The sequence below is a fragment of the Idiotropiscis lumnitzeri genome, chromosome 11 (genome assembly GCF_059441095.1).
Source record: "Idiotropiscis lumnitzeri isolate Australia: NSW breed Sydney's pygmy pipehorse chromosome 11, RoL_Ilum_1.0, whole genome shotgun sequence".
Taxonomy (NCBI): domain Eukaryota; kingdom Metazoa; phylum Chordata; class Actinopteri; order Syngnathiformes; family Syngnathidae; genus Idiotropiscis; species Idiotropiscis lumnitzeri.
The window spans coordinates 7015721-7035534 of NC_142401.1; the positions used below are offsets into that span (position 1 = coordinate 7015721).

At 41.0% G+C, this 19814-nt stretch overlaps 1 protein-coding gene across 3 annotated transcripts in view; it reads left to right on the forward strand.

The window, feature by feature from the left end:
* The first annotated feature begins 877 nt into the window (after positions 1 to 877).
* The window catches only part of cpne5b (copine Vb), a 76322-nt gene continuing 57385 nt past the window's right edge, over positions 878 to 19814 (forward strand). For 2 of the 3 annotated variants that reach the window (XM_088308296.1, XM_088308299.1), the window contains exon 1: positions 2081 to 2611. In XM_088308296.1, coding sequence (XP_088164422.1) covers positions 2493 to 2611 — 119 coding nt within the window. In that variant the 5' untranslated portion in view covers positions 2081 to 2492. Of the gene's footprint in view, positions 919 to 2080; positions 2612 to 19814 lie in introns of those variants that run through there. The other variant, XM_088308298.1, reaches the window with a different exon arrangement.

Consider the following 19814-nt stretch of genomic DNA (forward strand, 5'->3'; position numbering starts at 1 on the left):
TTGTCCTTGAAAAAAAAAAAGACAGTATTTTTGGACAGCATGACGCAAGAAAGCCTAAACACAGTAATTAGCGCTGACAAAGCTACAGGAGGGAGGAAATAGGACAGGGATGGAAGCAAAGGGGGGGGGCATTTGAATCCCCTACGGTGTTATTAATGTCACCAAGCATTGACCACCTCCTGCGCCATCCCAATCGGATAGCGCAAAAAGCGTTTAACGGAAGAATCCGCCGTTTAGTTGATCCGGATGATCGATTACGCAATACAACTGCTTGGCCGTGATTCCCTTTGGGAATTGGCATCTGCATTTTGCGCTTCCGTTTCTTTGTAATAAGCTGATAATTACTTTAAGTGTTTATTCCCTCCCACCATAGAGTTGATTGTGGGATTGTTCCAAAAAATACATCCGGTCCGTGCGATTCTGAAGGTTTTCTCTTCATATTGCGTCTTTTTTTTTCTATCCTGCCAGCCCACTCCTCGGAATCCCCGCCTTAGTGTGCGCACACATTAAACCCCTCGAAATACATGAATCAGAGGAAAAGATGTGCATGTGGACATGTGTGTGCGTCTTTATAGGTTGTTCATGCGTGTGTGTGTGTGTGTGTGTGTTGCAGATGTGAAGCTGGAGGGCTGTGTGGGCAGAGGCATCCTTTGCTGGCATAAATTGATTTCCAGAATCCAGACAAGTATAGCAGCTTTTTTTTTTTTTTTGGCAGGAAAGCCATGTGCTTCTCGATCCATTTATGAGTGAAAACTGTGCAAAGCCGCTGTGTGGCTATGTGGTTGTGTGTACAAGTCAGCAAGAAAAGGAGCTGGAGAAGCGAGACAAACTACGGATGCTGCCATATTAAACTGCAAATGCCAGCTGCGCTCTCCGCAGTCCTTCCAATGTGATGTTTTCCCCCATATGAGATTGAGAGTAAGTGACTTCACAAAAGGCTGTATGCAGACTTGCTTGCATTTGGGAAGAGTGCTTATAGCCCAAGTATGGCAAAGCCATCTCGTTGTTGGCAGGCGCTTGCGTGCGCCCGTTTTGCATATTTATTACAATGGTTTAGTGGGTCCAAAGTCTTAGCAGCAAACAACTGGCCAGTGATGGATGCATGCCATTAATATATGTAATTCCCTTCTGTGTAATTAATATTGATTTTTTTTTAGCCTGCTTGAACATATTTTAATTGGTAACTGCACTTCTTTAAACTGCACGGTCACATCTCCACTGACACAGACGTGTGCGGAACAACACAAGTTCTACCTTTGGATAGTAATGCGTCGACTTGATTGAGACTGAGCTGTTTCTGAAATTTAAATAATGACTCAGTTATTCTATTATGCTAACAAAATTTTGCTTACCTTGTTTACAGTACCTACTCGAGATAGGAAAGTAAATAATTACAAAGGGCTCTCAATTAATTCCCCCAACTAATTAATTAATTTTTAAATGACTACATTTTCACGACCATAAGGCACACTGTATTAAAAGGCACACGCTCAGTTACGGCTGCCATTTCTGTATTTAACAAACACAGATCGCACTTTGTATTATTTGGGCACGGGGCATGGAAAAACATACGTTAGCTTAAAACATACGCAAGCATGTATGGAAACTAATGGGACGATATTTACCGATTCCAACGCCCTCACTCACTGGATGGACGATTTAACAGGGCTGCCCACTTTTCAATAGTGACATTTACACTTACCAAATAGAAAAAAACGAGTGTTTACACAAGAGATAAAGCCTTAAAATATTTCAATAAAATATATATTTTTTAAATTTTATTTTATTTTTTTTTTTTTGCAGAAATTCAAAATCTAATTCAACAATCATGCATACAAAAAAAGCACACACCCACCAGTTGGTTATTTCCAACATGTTACCAGCTGCAAGTCACTGGGGAATCCCTTTTGAAACTCTTCAGCGTATTAACACACCCCGCAAAAATCGCGTCGTCAAGTGTGTGATTGAAATACATGTTGTTATCTTTTTCTTTTTCTTTTTTTTTTTCAATAACGTCAACCCGTCAAAGAAATCCGCGCGTAGCCGAACCCTAGTGCGCACATTCGCAGCATGCAGTGCGCTTTGGGCAGGGTCGCCAACACTTGAGCGTGATTCATTCAAGGAGGAGGAGGAGGATACGTTTGAGTGCTTCTGCTGCGTTTCCTCTCCACATGCTCCACTGTGCACACGGAGCACGAGCGAGAGAAGAACAGTCTTCATCTCCGCACCCAATCACTCTGCAAAACTTCCGCGGCTATATGGACGCATAACCAACTGCGCGTCTGCCTTCGCGGGGGGGGGGGGCTTCCTCAGCACAATTCCTCACTTTCATCTCCAGGCTCAACGTATCTGAAGTGGCTGCCTCACCGGGTCCGACCGGAGGCCACCTGGTCTCTGATCTGGTCTCCGGAGTCGGTGGAGGGTCGACGCGCTCCATCGGGGCCAGGCTTTGCGCTTCCCGGATCCGACCTGAGCCGCCGCGCGTTCTCGAGATGGACGTGATGGAGAGGGAGGTCATGGACAAGCTGGACGACATGTCATCCGTGTATGACTTCGATCCGATCACCGGCAACATCCCCGCCACCAAGGTGGAAGTCACCGTCTCCTGCAGGTGAGTCTTCTGGTGGTGGTGGGAGGGGGAGAGGGGCGGGGGGCGCAAAGTCGGGGGGAAAGTTGCCCGAGAGGTGCCGCACCCACTCTTGGACTTTTTTTTTGCCTTAAATTCTTTCGATTCTTTTTTTTTCTTTCTTTTTTTTTGTGAGTGTGTGTCGAAAGCACGTAAAACGTATTCGCTTGAACAAGTTAGGTGTTTTAAATGGAGACATTTTACGGAGGGTAAGAATTTAAGACAAAAAATGAAGATAATTCTAATTCAATAGGTCCAGCCTTTATCACCCTTTCACTTTCTCAAACTATTCCATTCGAAGTCGGAAAATAATCTGTCAACAGCACGTGTTCGGTTCGAAAGAAAAATGCTTTCAATATTCCAAAGGTTTAGAAAGTCAAGGCTCTCGACGCCCTCTCAGACTTTTATGCGCACACACGGGCACGTGTGCGTGTGCGCGCACACGCACGCGACGCATGCACTCACATCCTTTCATGTCGGGTTTTTTAGGTTGTTGAGCCATTCAAGCGAGCCAGTTGGAGCAGTGTGTGCATTATTGATAGACAAGAGAGCGCCTGTGCCACATCGCACAGAGAAAAAAATGATTAAAAAAAATACAAAGAATCATTTTAATTAGTGGACAACCGTGGGGCTTTGGTGTTGCTCTGCGAAAAAAGGAGTGGTGGTGGATCAGTTTGCAAAGGCTTCAGTGGTTGAATGAAGACTGCAATTTTTTAATTTTTTTTTAATTTTGAATGTGTCATTTCTGACTGCAGAATTAAGCATCATTTGGGTATATTATGGCTGCCATCCATTCAAGACGACCATTTTTGTGCCGATATCTGTCATTGTGAGATGGTCCTTGACGGTGATATATTACATCAAGAAAGCACATTTGCTGCTGGAATCCCACTTTTCAGTGATAAATAAATCAAAAGCTTTCATGGCATTTGAAACACACTGTCATATGTTGTGTGTGTGTGTGTGTGTGTTTTGTGTGTAGTTGTGGTGGAGTGCATGCAGGCTAATGCAATGGTGGAACCAAGAAGAAGAGGGAATTGTTAGTTGGTCAGTCCGCCCCAATAAAAAGCAAAACACATCAGCAAACCGGGGCGTCCCTGAGAGGTCCGTCAGTACTTGACCCGGTGAGCGACGATTACTCTGACGGATGAAAATCCACTGCCGTCAGTGCTCACGCCGTCATTTTTTTGAAAGCCGTCAATCGTCTGCAAAACAGGCGTCAGTCCGTCCGTGAAGGAGTGACAGACCGTTCCGTCGGTCAGATGCAATGCCTACCTGCTGATTTCATCCGGTCACGTTTTAGGGTCCGAGTTCGTTGTAGGAAAGTGCTGGCAAAAATGCAGGCGGACCCACAAGTGCGGGGAAGCGCAAGCGAAAAGACAGTCTGACGAGTCAATGACGAGTGGCTGGAGGGAACTGATTGGTTGAGTCTGATGAGAACAGGTGGTGGCAAAGACGTAATGAGCAGGCTGCAAATACCTGAAAAAGAGGACAGGAAACCAAGAAAATGAAACCACTCCCCAAAACCACAAAAATCAACAAAAACACATTCTATGACTTTTTAGTCGAGGGTGGTCTTGCCCTGCCTGCCCATTCTTGACACAACACCTTGAATCGCTGCTAAAAAAAAGTGTTGCTGCCGCGTGTCATTCAAAGTCATCGAAAAGCTTTTGTGCCATTTTTTTTATTTTTTTTTTTTTTTATGAGTCACATTTGTGAAGAAAATAAGCTTCCTGCGCGTTTGTGTCATGATCTCTTGGAGGTCTGCAAGCAAGATGATAGCCGTTCCCTGTTTTGGTTAATACCCCCTATTACAAATTACACCCCCTGTTTTTGACAACACATGATTATCAGGACCAGTGACGGAGAAAGTGGGTGGAAAGGAGATAAGGAGAATCAGCCCGAATAATAAGGAGGAATTTATTGGTCTTCAAGCCAGGGAGGATGCACACCATGTGGTATTTATTTCGGGGATTATAAAAAATGTTCCATTCCAACAGTGCTTCACCTTAAGCTTCAGTTGGCTAAGAAATGTAAGTTTGGTGCATCAGAAAAAAAAAAAAAAAAAAACGGATACCGATTTGTTAACTCAAGTCCAGATCAGGATTTCTCAATTTGTTCCTCTTTATATTTCCTACGATTTGAATTCCTCCAAAGTCAGACTTCAGAGGTCAGAGCTCAGTAGCAACCCTAACCGCAAGTTATGAATCTGGTCGAGGCGATTTGTTTCCGGTAATATTGACCGTGCTTCCTGTGCGCACTTCAAATGAGCTGTCCGCTACAATTGACAACAGCTGCATCGCTGTTCTCGTATTATGCTCTATTTCTCTGTCACGGATGCTCAGGACGATATTAAAGTAAATAGGATGTATATACTGCGAGAGCATGTGAGAGTCCTGGAATTGATTATTTTTAAACTTCATTTGTGATGCCTGCACGTTTGTGTTGGATTGTTCTTGAATGATTCGTTCAAAACGAATGACTCTTTTCAGTGAACGTTAGTGAATAGAACACTTCCTCAAGTGATTCGTTCTTTGACGTCATATGGCGTTCACGAACGATCAGTGAAAGAACGGAACGTCATTTCCCGTTCACGAACGAATCATTGAGTGAACATGATGACATTTCCCGTTCGCGAACGAATTGTTGTGTGAACATGTTGTCATTTTCCGTTCACGAACGAATCGTTGAGTGAACGAGATGACATTTCCCGTTCACGAACGAATCGTTGAGTGAACATGATGTCATTTCCCGTTCACGAACGAATCGTTGAGTGAACGAGATGTCATTTCCCGTTCACGAACGAATCGTTGAGTGAACATGTCATTTCCCGTTCACGAACAAATCGTTGCGTGAACATGATGTCAATTTCCCGTTCACGAACGAATCGTTGCGTGAACATGATGTCATTTCCCGTTCACGAACGAATCGTTGCATGAACATGATGTCAATTTCCCGTTCACGAACAAATCGTTGAGTGAACTTGATGTCATTTCCCGTTCACGAACGAATCGTTGAGTGAACATGATGTAAATTTTCCCTTCACGAACAATTCAGTGAAAAAACGTGACGTAAATTCCTGTTCAAGAACGAGCTGTTGCCTGAACCTCATGTCATCTTTTGAACGATTCTTTTTGCCAATCTGACTCTTATGATTCATTTGACTTGAAAAGAACTGTCATGCCCATCACTACTGCACATGTTCTCGCAAATAAACGTGACATTTGCTATCGAGCGGCAGTTCCATGGGACCAATTGTGCTTTGTTTTCTTGGGCCGTGCTTGTCAACAAGCTTTGCGTCAAAGTTTATACGGCGTGAATGTAAACCAGAGCCAATTAAGCCATTACTGAAATGGATTGTCCTTTTCTTGAGCGTGTCACCGAATCACAACCGAGCTCCTTGGGATGGCGAAGATTGATCTCATAGCTGATAAATCTCATTCTAATTGGGGGGTGGATTGTGCTCGCCGCACATGTTTTAATGATACCGGGAACTGTTCCTGTTGTTCTACGCCGTTTTTCCCCAAGGGGGTTGGGGGGACCGGGACGTGCAATTTCTCGACTTGTTCCCTTCATGCAAGCATCACACGGCTTTGATTAAATTGCTGTGCTAAATATCGGGATGGTGGGAATTTGCATCGTGATTTGAGTTTATGAGAAGCCTGGTTTCCGCCTCGGATAGGTGCCTTTATGAATCTGGGACAGATATGAAAGCGTTGCACTCGGTGTAGAAAAGCCCCGGGGAGATCCGCAGCCAGGCTTATCATCACACTCACCCCCCCCCACCCCCTCCTGCCACCCCACCAGCACTCACTCGCTTCCACGTCACATCTCTTTAGGTTAGAGCACTTCTGATGGGAATATTTCCCGCACCATAACGAGATCCCTGGTGCTAACTAGCCAAACCCAAACGATGTACATCTGCAAAGCTGCATTTTTGAGTTGCCACAAATGTGCTGGTGATGTGGAGACGCTCCTCAGCCACTACATTAGGTACACCTGCACAAGCTGATGGAATCCGATTTGCCCCCCCCCAAAAAAAACACCTTTCAGCGTCCTGAGGGGAAATCCCAATTGTGTCTGAGAGATGCAGAACAATATTTGCTGATTTGATTTGTTTTGTAGCCGCGTTGAAGAAGTACACTTTGTCATACTGACAGCTTTGCGTAAAGTGTCGTTTCACTCATTAAATCCAAAAGAGTGAGTCGACCTTCTCATTTTGTTCTTATTTCTTCTTTCGCTTGACATCGATACAAAAAAAGAATTGTGTGTGAACGGGTTCGAAGCCGAAGCCAGTGGAGCCTCCACTTTCTTCACTGCGGGGCTTCAGACAAACTTCAATGGTTGTACTTCCAACTTCTTAGATCTGCTTTGCCTCTCTCATCTTTCTCATCAGAGAATCCAGCTGTCGTCTTCCTGCAATATTGCTAAAATACCGCTTCTGCTGTGTAAAGGCGAAACAAAACCTCCCTATTAAATATGAATGCACTTTTTCCTGCTTGTTCTGTTCTCTCTTGATTTGGATTAAATCGCCTCACATTTGCTTGAAGGCATTCAGAAGGATCATATGATTTATCCCGGCCAAACGGCAAAGAAAGGTAATAATCGCAATGAAAAAAAAAAAAAATCTCAATTTATACTCGCCTGTTATATAATAAGCAGAGCTGGGTTCTTGATTTTTTTTTTTTTTTTTTGCCCGTCAGTCCCCCGCCCGCAGGCCGCGATCTCGGTACTGTTCCGACCGCAACCCTCTGGCCTTATTCATAAAAAAATTGTCAGCCACTGCCGCTGGAGAGATGCTAACGGCAGAGGTTTGTGTAAACATAATTAGCGGGCTAATTTGCTATTCTAATCTGTGAACCTTATTATCGGTTTATTCATCTACTTTTTTTTTTATCAGCCTCCTCGTTTGTCTCGTTCTTGTTCTTTCTTCGTCTCCGTGAACGTACCCAATGCAAGGAAGTACGCACAATTGTTATAGTGATTTTGGTATTGCCCCCCCCCCCCTTTAATGTTATGCCTCAATAATAATAAGGAGCTACAGGCACGCTTGAACGCACACTGCTGTCTCACATCTCTTCATAGACAAAAAAATTGGTCGTGGTGCTTTTTACGCGATCGCAGACAATTTTTGTCGTTTGCCCCGTTGACGAGTAGGCTCATCACACACACGAGGGCCGATTCTTGTCCGGACTAAAATTAACCTTGGGAGTTTGTTAATCGAACCTTGGCTGTCCGGCTGGGCCAGAGTGTCTGACCGGTCCATCCCGGTGGCGGACGGTCCAGCTCCGATAATAAGCAAAATACGCACATACAAATGAAATAGATCATTAAAAATTAACGTGCATCAATAGTTGTCCGGGACCTGCACTGGAAGAAGACGTTTCCTACCTTTACATTAAAAAAAAAATGTCATGACACACAAAAAAATAAAAATAAATAAAAATAAAATAATACAAAGAACGCAATTATTTCTTTGGGTAAATTACAAGAGGTGAATATCATGCAGGTTAATTTTCCCGTATGCCATGAAGTGTTCTTCCTGTCACTATAGGTTGCTAGCACGGATGAGGAAAACTACACTGTGATAGATCATGTCAATTAATTTGGATTATTTTCAATCAGCTATCATTGTACATTAAGTGACAAAACTCACAAAATCTGATGAGCAGCCGAACAGAGAAGAGAACATAAACTATGGTACCAATTAAAACTTTTTGCAGCACAGATTTTCCTTGATCTTTCTTATTCTCTGCAAAACAGCCTCGTTTCAATCTAATCCATGATGATAATACAAAGATGCTCATTCTCCTGTTGTATTTTGCATCCCATAATCCTCCCCCCGGCTCTGTCAGTAACTCCGCTCAGCTGTCAGCGTCGTCACGCTTCGACATCATTAATCCGGAATAGTTTCATATCGATCAAATCTTTGCATCAATCCTACGGTGTGTCTTACTGCGCATTAGCATGAGCAAAGTTGTTTGGACAAAAAGTGTTTCGGAAGGAGATGAGTAATGATGGCGGTGACTTGGAGTGAGGTCGGAGAGGTTTTGATCGATGCTCTTTCTCTGGCAAACACCAACCTCATCCAAAGTGCAGCTCATAAATCGTATTACCACCTAAGTGACCCTTTAACAAGTTTAATAGCTCTCGGTCAAAAGTGACCTAGTTGCGCTCAAAATTGTAGCAGAGGGAGCGTGATTAGAAAATGATGACCACTAATGCTTCCACGAGTTTAAATTTTGGTGAACGCAACGCCACCCCATCTCCCACATGCTAATAATTTGTGTTTCAAAATTGTTGAGTTGGCACACTGTCTTGGAATAGTCATTTACAAGTACGTGATAACAGTGCACTGGCCTGCACCCTCCAGGACTGAATTAATAATCATTCATAATAATCCTGTTCATATTTGTGTGAGGTGCTTGTGTAAACATACCACACTATGATGATTTATTTTAGATTTTCGAACGGTCGCCAGTTACGACTTCCGTGTGTGTCGATTCCGCATAGCGCTGCCCCCTCACGAGTGAATAACCAATCACAAAATGCGTTTATCACTTTCAGCGAGACTTGTGATCTGATTGGCTATCGCAACTGTCTATCAACTCTGAAAGCTCATTGACGTTGACAGAAGAGATGCCCGCACAATTGTATCTGAAAGCCTCGGATGAATTGTGCGTACTATTAATATTGTGAAATCTGCCTGGCAACAGGAGATCGCTGAATTCTGATTGGATAAAAACTCCCATCTAAAAATACAACACTAGGATATAATATGACGTCAATGTGAAGAATATGATCATGATTTCTTGATTATGTTAGGCCAGCTGATAAGGCCTTGCAGGCCTTGACCGCTCACCACAGCATTATATGTCCACTCAAAATGCTCAGCCTTTACAATAACGTTTCTCTGTTGACATATTTACCTCTGTTAGTATGTTTGTATATACCACATTGGCACTACCGTCACATTTTAAGTAAGGGCTTACACTTCACGACAGCTGGACAAGCACAAAAAAAAAAAGATCCTTACTTCTTTAATGACTTCACTTGAATTGATTTTAATGGTGTCTGCCCACTTGCGGCTTTCTTGCTGTCATTGTTTGGCCAAGTCCTGGTCATTTTCTACCCAATTATGTCAAACTCACTCTGACGCATTGTGTTCACGTGGAGAGTGTCACACACACGGGACACAATTTTTTTTTTTGACACTAAACCGTAATCTCTCGAGGCAGGTTAAATCGCGTGATTGATATCATATGACAACTTGTTTAAGTTTGACGTGAAGACAATGGAAATGTTATCTCGCGCCTCATAGCGAGCGATGCATGACTGGGTTGGCTCACATGCGTTTCGGCGCCTATTCTGAGCCCGTGTTGCTATTTTAGCTTTGGCTGTGTGCGCCGTTTCTGCAGGATGAGATGATTGGGCACGATGGTCCCGTGTGGTACAGCAAAGCTGGATATGTGTGAAAAAAAAAATGTGTGGGTGAGATGAGTGTATTTGATTATAGTGCTGCTGACACCCGGAGGGGGAATGGATAATGGATGAGAGGGGAAAGAAATGTGTGTGTGTTGGTGTACGGTGGTGTAAGGATGTCATTTTATTTATGACTGATTATAAGACTTATTGTTGAATTTAATCAAACTGCGATACATGCATGGGAAATCCCAAACTCTTTTCCATTCAATTTTTTTTCTTCTTCAATAGAGATTTTAGCATCTTTGCTATCCATGGTGTCACTTTTGTCTTTTAGGACACATTCATGGTCCTATGAGGAAAAAAACAAAAATCCCCAGACAACAATCATGTCTTGTCGTTTTTTCACCAACATGAGACTGGAAAGCACCATGTGAGCTCTTTACAACTGCAGCCATCTGCGATCCGCGACACTAAAAAGCACAATTAAATTTCAAGTGTCTGTGGTTGTTTTGTCAGCCCAAAACCCAAAAGAGGAACAGGTCGCTTTTGGCATCATAACAGAATAGATATTGTAACTAACCATATTCATATTTTTGGAACAGCAGTGGTGATTTTATGTATTGTAGTTAATTTTCATTTGAAATTGCCATTTAAATGTTCTACTTCCGGTTTAAGCTATGCGCTTTTAATTTGAACGCAAACTTCCTGTTTTGTGCGGTTCACACTTAAGGTAAATAACGAAGAGTCCGGCCAAAAGTTTCATCTTGAGCCTCAGAAAAACTGACATTTTTTTTTCCAGCACCCCCCCCCCCGAAGCGGCAAAAGGTGTGTAAATGATGTATATTAGTATTTTTTGTTCGTAAATATTGAGTGTTGAATGTAAAATATGTCAGCTAATTGTTTGCGTGTGTTTTGAAATGTGTTTCAGATCTTACGGTGATTAGGTTTGAAGGTTATACGGTTACGGATAAATGTTGCTCAAAAAAATAAACCACAAAATCATCAGTAAAGTCTCATCCTTGGTCGGAGGGCAAGCTACAGCTATAGAAAATGAACGCATCACTATGTCTATCGGCTTCCTTTGTTATTATCGAAAAAGTCGTTCAAATGAATGTAAGACTGCAGCTGTTGCCATGGAAATATGCAAACTAAATGAAACTGTAGCTTATGTTAGTTCATCCATTTAAAAATATCTCCTGCCAGACCATTAAGAACTCTTTCCCAGTACATAAAATTCTCTCGGGCTTTTACACATTTGTTATCTTCTCTTCATTTATCCTGAAATTCCTTCTCAAAGGTGATTGTTTTGCTTCACATCGACTTGTAGGATTCAATGCATCTTGCTTCAGGGTAAAACAAATCAGACTTTAATACGTGAAGCAAATTATTTTTTTTCTGGTTCATCACAGATTCTTGATGCATTTTACTGATCATTTTGAGTTGCGCTTTTGCAATTGACCCACTTTAGAAAAGTTGTTTTCGCTCAGTCGGAAAAAACGGTTCATATTCATTATCCTTATGATCTTGCAATCAAATAAAGCAGCCCGTTCTCACAAGCTGTTTTATAAGCGCTGCAGGGCAAAATTCTATTCAGCTCAAATTTTAGGGGTTATTCCTTTTTTTCTTCATGAATATATTATATCAATGCCCTAGCCCGTCGGATGTCAACTATAGCATCATTTTGGCAAAACTTAACAAGTTTCTGGACAGTGCGTTCAAGACTGGCACAGAATTGGAAAATTCACCATATGTTCAACAATTACTCAAGAGTTTAGTGCAATTGGAAAAGAACCCTCACACAAGAATGAATGTTAAGATTAAAATAGAACTGTACCTACTGTAAAACGGTTTGCTGCATCACGAGCATGTGCAGGGCACACAAAATTCCGGATCAGGAAATTCTAAAGAGAAAGTGTTGCAGAGCGTGAGAAAGCTTGGCCTCCTGCAAAAGGCGAATGATCCAAAACAAACACCCAAGAATAGATCAAATCAAAACAACGGGTGATTGTGACGAGGCCTTCTATGAGCGCTGATTCCAAAAAATTGTGAAAGATGCCATCTGGAAAACGCATCTTTCAAAAACCACAAACAACAGCAGTATTTTGCTCGCAAGGAGTGTTCCATTGAGAGATACAGAAATTGTTTTACTCCTCTTATTGTCTCAAAAAAAAAAAACTGACTGACAATTTTAAGAATTCTCATTCAGCCCAGTCTCATTAGTCATTTGATTTTTCAATCCTGCTGTGATTTTTTTTAATTTATTTTTTTATAATTAACAATCAAACTACTAATACAGTTGTACGCATTTAATTCATGACAATAAACGGAATTACTCATATACCAGAACAATATTTGCCATTGAAATGAATTGGAACGCCATTAATCCGTTCGTGCCTCCAAGGAGTCACCACATTTTTTTTTTTTTGCTATGAGTTTTGAATAAAGCATAACAGCACTGCATGGTAAAAATTACAATTATTACAATAATTTAATAATTAAAATACAAATTGAAGAGACAGAAAATAAATACATACATTTCTAAAGTGTAATATATAAATATAAAACTAAAACTAAACCTAAATTGTAAAAATAATATAAAACTTTACAAAAACTAACAAAAATATAAAAAGCATATAAAACTTTACTTTGGGACATTTTTAATTTACTCTTAGGCTAGCAAAAAAAAAATACAAAGCACTAATGCTAGATTTATGGAACTAGGCTAACAATTTCAAATGTAATATTACTCTGGTCAGTTTCAAGTCATTTCAGTGTCCTTCATTGGTTTCCCTTCCAACAATTTGGCCTACTTGTGTCCAGAACGACCAGTGCCACATCAGCCATGCGCAATTAGCCATTCTCCTAATGAGACAACATGCACATCTGCCTGATGGCTGACCTCTGTTGTGTGGGCCAACAGCAGCATTTTCCCCATCGGGATTTACGGGATGATCTTAAGCCTTCACGCCGGGCATGGAGCTCGCCGTGACTGTCGGCCACACTGACTTGGATTCTCCCCAGAGGAAGTTCTGGCTTGAATAATTCAACAGCTGGTGGGTGGAATGATCCTGCTTGGGTCTGCCATCGATTTGACACTAAAGTAATGCCAGCATTACAGTTGGACTCAGGTGTTTGAGGTTGAATTATTGCTTTCAATTAAATTCCCCGCATAGAGGCTTGATTCAAGATCTCTTTGAAGATGAATTATTGAATAGCAGGGAATTTGTTAATCAAATAGGTTAGATATTGCAAAAGTCAGGATATGTCAGTGATAAGTTAAGCAATGATGGCTGAGTGATTTTTTTTTTTTTTTGCAAGCTGTCCTCATATTGCTGCATAATTTCCCCATACACTCGCCTCCACGCTCATCCAGCAGTGTAAACAAATTGCTCGTTCTCTCGCTTCCTTTTAAACATCCTTCCAAATCTGTGCTCCTTTTTCATCTCACTTGTAGTTTTATTTTTCCCCTCTTCTCCCGTTTTCTCTCTCCTCTTTATCTTATTCTGGATGATTGTGGCCACCCCAGCCAGCTCTGTCATCACTGTTACCATGCACACGGCCCACGGCCACTTTTATTTTGTCACACACACATACAGTTGCTTTTTTCAAGGAGCTACAGTGTGGATCACCTTTTTTTTTTTTTTTTACGATCCATTCTTGCTTAAACGTCCTTGAGGGGCGCACGTTCCCTTACGTGGCAGGCTGTTATTGCTGAATGAGAACGTCATGGCTCATTGAATGAGTTACCTTCCCACTTTCTCTCCGAAACTTGATTTGAAAAGCCTTACAATTGGAAAAAACGTGTCAAAGGTCTTCTCTGCATATTCATTGTAATGTTTTACACAAGTTAACTGTCTGTCCAAAAAACATGATTCCCCACCTCAAACGTCATCTGCAGTGCTTTTTTTTTTTTTTTTTAAATGTACATTTCTTTGTCATCATACCGATAAAGGTTATCCTTTTAATCAGTGTAATCGCCATCTGAAACGTTCATCCTCTCCTCCCTGCGCCCACATCCACGTAACAACCGTGTGCACACAAGAGGTGAACCTTACCGCAAAGAGTCACGCTACGCCCACAACAGCATCAGAAAAACGCCTTCAGTGTGTGTGAACCCCTCACCCTCGATCTACACGTACTTACGCTTCCTCCTCGTGCATTGCCATGGAACGAGGTGTTGTGCGGATATTAAGAATCATTGAATGCAGGCACTGTTAAGGATCATTAAGAAGGAGACGCATCCTATGAATTCACTTCTATTATAATTGACAATGTATCTCTATTACAGGGGTGGGCAAACTTTTTGATTGGCGGGCCACAATGGGTTCTAAAATTTTACAGAAGGGCCCCGGACCAGGAACAGTTGGATGGAATGTTTTGGTAACCTCACCTCATCGGAGAAAAGAAAAAAAAACATTTAAATTTTAAATAAAAGTGAAAAAAAAAACATTACAACAATATATATGTCTTTGAAAAACCACAGTATTTTAAAAAAATATAAAACATTAGCAAGGTATATTAATTAAATTTATTTCAAGCTCGGCGGGCCGGATTAAATCGTTGAACGGGCCGGGCCGCATGTGGCCCCCGGGCCGTAGTTTGCTCACGCTGCAAATCTGCACGCCTCTTCAAACAGAAGCACTGATCCCTTGATATTTATTATCTCCTCCTCAGTTTGCACTGGCTGAGCAGAGCGATTCGAGTGGAAGAGGCGAGAGGAGCCTCCCGTTGGCTTAAAAGGAGCATCTGTCTAATTATCAGGAATGCTGCAAGTGCTACGCTTTATAAATAAAGTCGGCTAAGTTAGTGTCTGCCAAACTGGGGCTTAGTTCTCCAACAGCAGCAAAAGAAGCTTTGCTATTCTTGTCTATTTGTGATCTCATCCACAACAATTTGGGTTTTGACTCTCAATCCCACCCCCCTCGCCTCGCTGGCGCTTTTCTCTCTCGCAGACACACACGTTCGCTGACACGTTTGTCTGTTGTTGTTCTTCTTGTGATTGATTTTTCTGTTGCATTGCTGCTCTCTTCGCCCTGGAATATTCTCTTGTATACAGAAGATTGCTCGCGCATGTTGGGCGTGACACACACGCACGCACCCCCACGCGCGCGCATACACAGGATCTCAGATCTTTTTTTTTTTTTCCAATCTCATTTACATCAGGGAAGTTTGTTTGAACTCCCCCCCCCCCCCCGAGTAGCATTGCCAATAGATTGCATAACACACAAATGCAAATCTGATGACACATTTGAAATTTGGAATGTCTTACAATTATATATGCGGTGTCTTTGATTGTCAGGACTTTTTTCCTTTTTTGTAACTACAATTTATCCCCGCGAATTGTGCCGAAAAAGTATAAATTTTGAATTCAGAAATTAATAAATGAATGAGCAATGCACACAGTAAAAAGTAGTCGACGAATATCTTGATCGACCCTCAATGGAACTACTGCAGCTTATCGACAGTATTTATTTCAATATTTATTTGACAAAAGACACCAGCTGGCCCAATTACAAGCAGATTGTAATTGCCAAAAGTGAAAATACATTTTTTGGTATGTACTAAATGTGCAATTAGGTGTAATGTTTTTTTTATTTGGCTCATGCATTATAATTATATATATATTTTTAATTCTAATTAGTTAAGTGATTTTTTCCCTTAATTAAATAACAGCTCTGGAGTTCAGATCTTCCGTCTCAAGGAGAGAGAGAGACAGACTTTCATGCACATGTTGGATCAAATTCTACCTTTATCTTTATTGTCCCATTCACCTCTGATTGACTGGCAAACACTCCAGGATTTTTTATTTTATTTTTTTTTTGCCTCTTGCCACATTCAACTTGGCTAGGTTCCCGCTTCCTGCCAATCCTCCGCCGGATAAGTAGTGAAAAATGGACGGAGTGATGAATATGGAAATGGTTTCAGAATACAATCTTAATATAATCTGTTGGAGATATTTGGAGCCAACAGTCGATTCCAATTCTGATAAGGCACTTCGAGCTCTCTAAGATACGATGGGGCGTCACCTGAGTAAGAAAACCTTTCTGCAGCTTTTTTCTTCCCCTCGAGATGCAGCGCTGTACATCCCCTGAAGAACGGTTTGTTTAAATGAGCTTGACAATCCATTTCTCAGTCCAGCAAGCTCCATATTAAATAGCTGCCTCTAATATCTTATTTCTTGTAATGTGGATTAGAATAAAAAAAAAAAATCTATTTCAGCATACACCAGCTTTTTGGATATAATCGTTTGAGCAAAAGATCCCTGTTGAAATTCGTGACTTAACACGTTTCATCCAAGCCTCGGGAATGTTTTTGAACATATTTGAGAACATTCGGGACAGTTGAAGGGTTGCCTCTGAATTTAGGGCAGGACCATTGTTGATGTGGGGTTGGCGTGTCGTAAAGCGTTCACGACGGATGCCACACTTAGCACCGGGTTATAAAAGAATCGCTTTGATGAGAATTCATTTCAGCAGATGTGCCTGTGAATAGATGAGCTCCTCCTGCTTGCTGTTTGAAGTTTGGGTTGTTGTCATCTTTTGCTTTTACCCCCTTGAGGCTTTTTTTTTTTTTTCCTACGTGTGTGTGTGACTGCCTGATGCCGGTGAATTTATATTTTGCCATGCCGGGGCTTCAGCCTCGTTAACAGGGCTTACTAACCCCCTGACTTAGACACGTTCATATGAACTTGGTCTCCCCCTGTGCATGCAAGCATGTCCTCTTGAATCTGTCGGTTTCAATCACGGCACAATTAAAACAATGTTCTTTATAATTAGTTCACCGTAAAATCTATGGGAGAGAAATGCTCATCTCAGAATCCTATTAAAAAAATATCGGGATTGATTAATATTGTTAAATACTTAACTCATTGAGTACCATTGACGGCTAAAGACGTCAAAGATCGATTTTTAAAAATTTTTTTTTTACTCGGCTGGTAGTGAATGAGTTCATAGAATTTACAGAAGTGTATTCATGTGTTTGTCTAATGTCAATAATCTCTTTTAGTTTTTGCTGTCATCAGACTTCATTTACACATTTCTGATGGGATGGCAAATTACATTTTTTTTTTTTTAGGTTCTCAAAGACACAGGACTTAAATGAAAATGTTAGCTTTGGGAGAAATTTTAGGATAGTGTAAACTTATTTGATGCTTTGATGTTGACATTTTTGAAAAATAATAAATAAATAAATAAATAAATAATAATCAATCAATCAATCTTTTCATTTTCTATGCTACCGATCACCCCCCCCCCCCCCCCACCACCACCACCACCACACGCCCCACGCAAAGTGACAAAGGAGTTTTCTGCATGGAGGTTAGTAATGTGTTGTAGCCTGATTTTTTTTTATTTCTTTTTATTTTTTTAAGTAAAGCAACACATTCCCGGTAAAAGGCCTAAACCGCAGCCGTGAAGCACCTTTGCCTCAAGCAAACAAGCGCGAACATACTGTCTCCCCCCCAGGCATGATGTTTTGTGAGATTCGTGAATTATCACCTGCTACTTCCATCATGTTTCATCCGATTGGACACTGCTTCGTGGATCATTTTGAAATGTATCTCTTGCGTCACAATGACTATAAAATAAGGCTTCCAATAGTATCAGTGTATTCATTTGATGACCAAGATATTCAGTCTGGTGTTGTTTTAAGCAAAATTTCCTCCATTCATCCATCCACTTTGTCCAGCTCGTCTGGCAAAATCAAAAGGTAGTCCCTCGAGGGATCACCGAGGCCTCGTCTCGCATGCCCGGAACACCTCTCCAGGGAGTATCCTGCCCGAACCACCTCATCTGGCTCCTTTTGATGTCGAAGATTAGCAACACTATTGTGAGCCCTTTCCGGATGACAGAACTCCTCACCCTATCTCCAAAGAAAATCCCAGACACAGGAAACTCATTTTGGCCCACTGTGAGCTTGTTCTTCCGGTCATGACCCAGCGCTCATGGCCATAGGTGAAGGTGGGAAAATAAATTGGCCGGTAAATCGAGAGCATCGCCTTTTGGCTCAGCTCCTTCTTCTCCACGACAGACCGATGCGGAGTCTGCTGACGGTGCATCGATCCACCTGTCAATCTCCGGCTGCATTCTTTGCTCACTCGTAAAAAAGAAAAAAAAAAAAAAAAAAGGCGACAAGATGTATGAACTCCTCCACTTAGCAATCTTTTCCCCGACCCGAACGGGGCTTTTTTCACTCTTTTCCGACTGAACATCCTGGCCTCATCTTTGGAGGTTCTGATTCTCATCTCGACCACTTCAGAGAGACATTGTTGGAGAAAATATGCGTAGCCTGTATACATTGAAATGACAAGACGAATATTCCCAATTTTAAGATTAGAATTACCATTTTTTAAATTTTTTTTTATTTCTAAAATTAAAGAATTCTCTTGATGTGAGTTCAGTGTGGCAAATATTCAATTAGACTTTTAGAGAGATACATTTTGCTGGGTCGTCTCACTCAGTAAAAATATCTTTGACCTTTACCAGATCACACTTGCTCTTGACTTTTCTGAAATGAAAAAAAAAAAAAAGAATAAGACAATCTGGTCGTTCCAATAAATGTACCGGAATTTCAGTGCTGATGCACAAATGGAAGATGAGACTAAAATGAAAGGTCAAACTTCTACATGTTTTCCACTGGGTCAGTATCATTTTGAGATAAAGATCAATTTACTTCACAAGCTCACTATATTTGTATTAATGGAAGTATTCCATGCATGTTGAGACCATGTATAAATAAATATTGATTAAAAAAAATGAATTATTAATATATATATTTATATATATATATATATATATATATATATACATATTCATTTTTTATTTTTTTTTGCATAATCACTTAATAATTCTAATTTCAAGCTCCACTGATCCAAAAAAAAGTTTGTTAGCATACAGACACATTTCCAAGACACTCAAAACAGGGCCTGCTTTTTTCTTTTCTTTTTTTTTTTGTTTGAATAAAACTAACATATGACACATGTTTGGTAATTGGAACTTTATATTTTGTGTTACCTTAAAGCCTGTGTTTATAAATTGCTACACAAATGTGTTGCAGTGTAGCCAAATGGCACTGTGTGAATTAAATCATCACAATAAAAATTATTTCTATTATTATTCAGAATGTGAGCCCAATAATATATCCATCCATTTTCTAGAGTGTACCGCTCGTCCTTTGTCAGAAAAAGAAAGGACAATATTTAAATGAACTTTCTTCTTTATTTGTACTTCTTCACTTAGCGAATCTGGTATGTGGCAGTGTAAAATTGCGCAGAGGCAGGCTCGATTAAGTTTTAGTATTGTCGCAAATATAATATATATAAGCCAGTGCAGAGTGACAGATTTTAAAATGACATTTTGCGCCGTTGTGGGCGTGAACACTGCTGATTTATTTTTGAAGCAACTTGTTGTAATATGGTAATGATAATATATATATATAAACAAAACAATCAACCATATAGCTCGTGATGCCTTTTTTTCTGTTTTCGAAAGTATTTCCCTCCTTGACTTGCTGTTGCCTAGAGGCTTGATGGGAGGGGACGTGGGCAAGAAATGTATTTCGCAAAGAAAAGATCATCCTCGACTGAGGCTGATGAAAGGACACAGCGCACGATTACAGTAACTGAAAGAGCAAAAATGAAACAAGGCGGGAAGTGAAAGGAGAAAGACGGAGAGCAGCAGGCGATGATGGCATCTTGAGTGAGGTTTCGCATGTCAGTGTGGCGAGCGCGCCAATAGAAGAAAGGCGTGAAGGGTAATTATGGAGG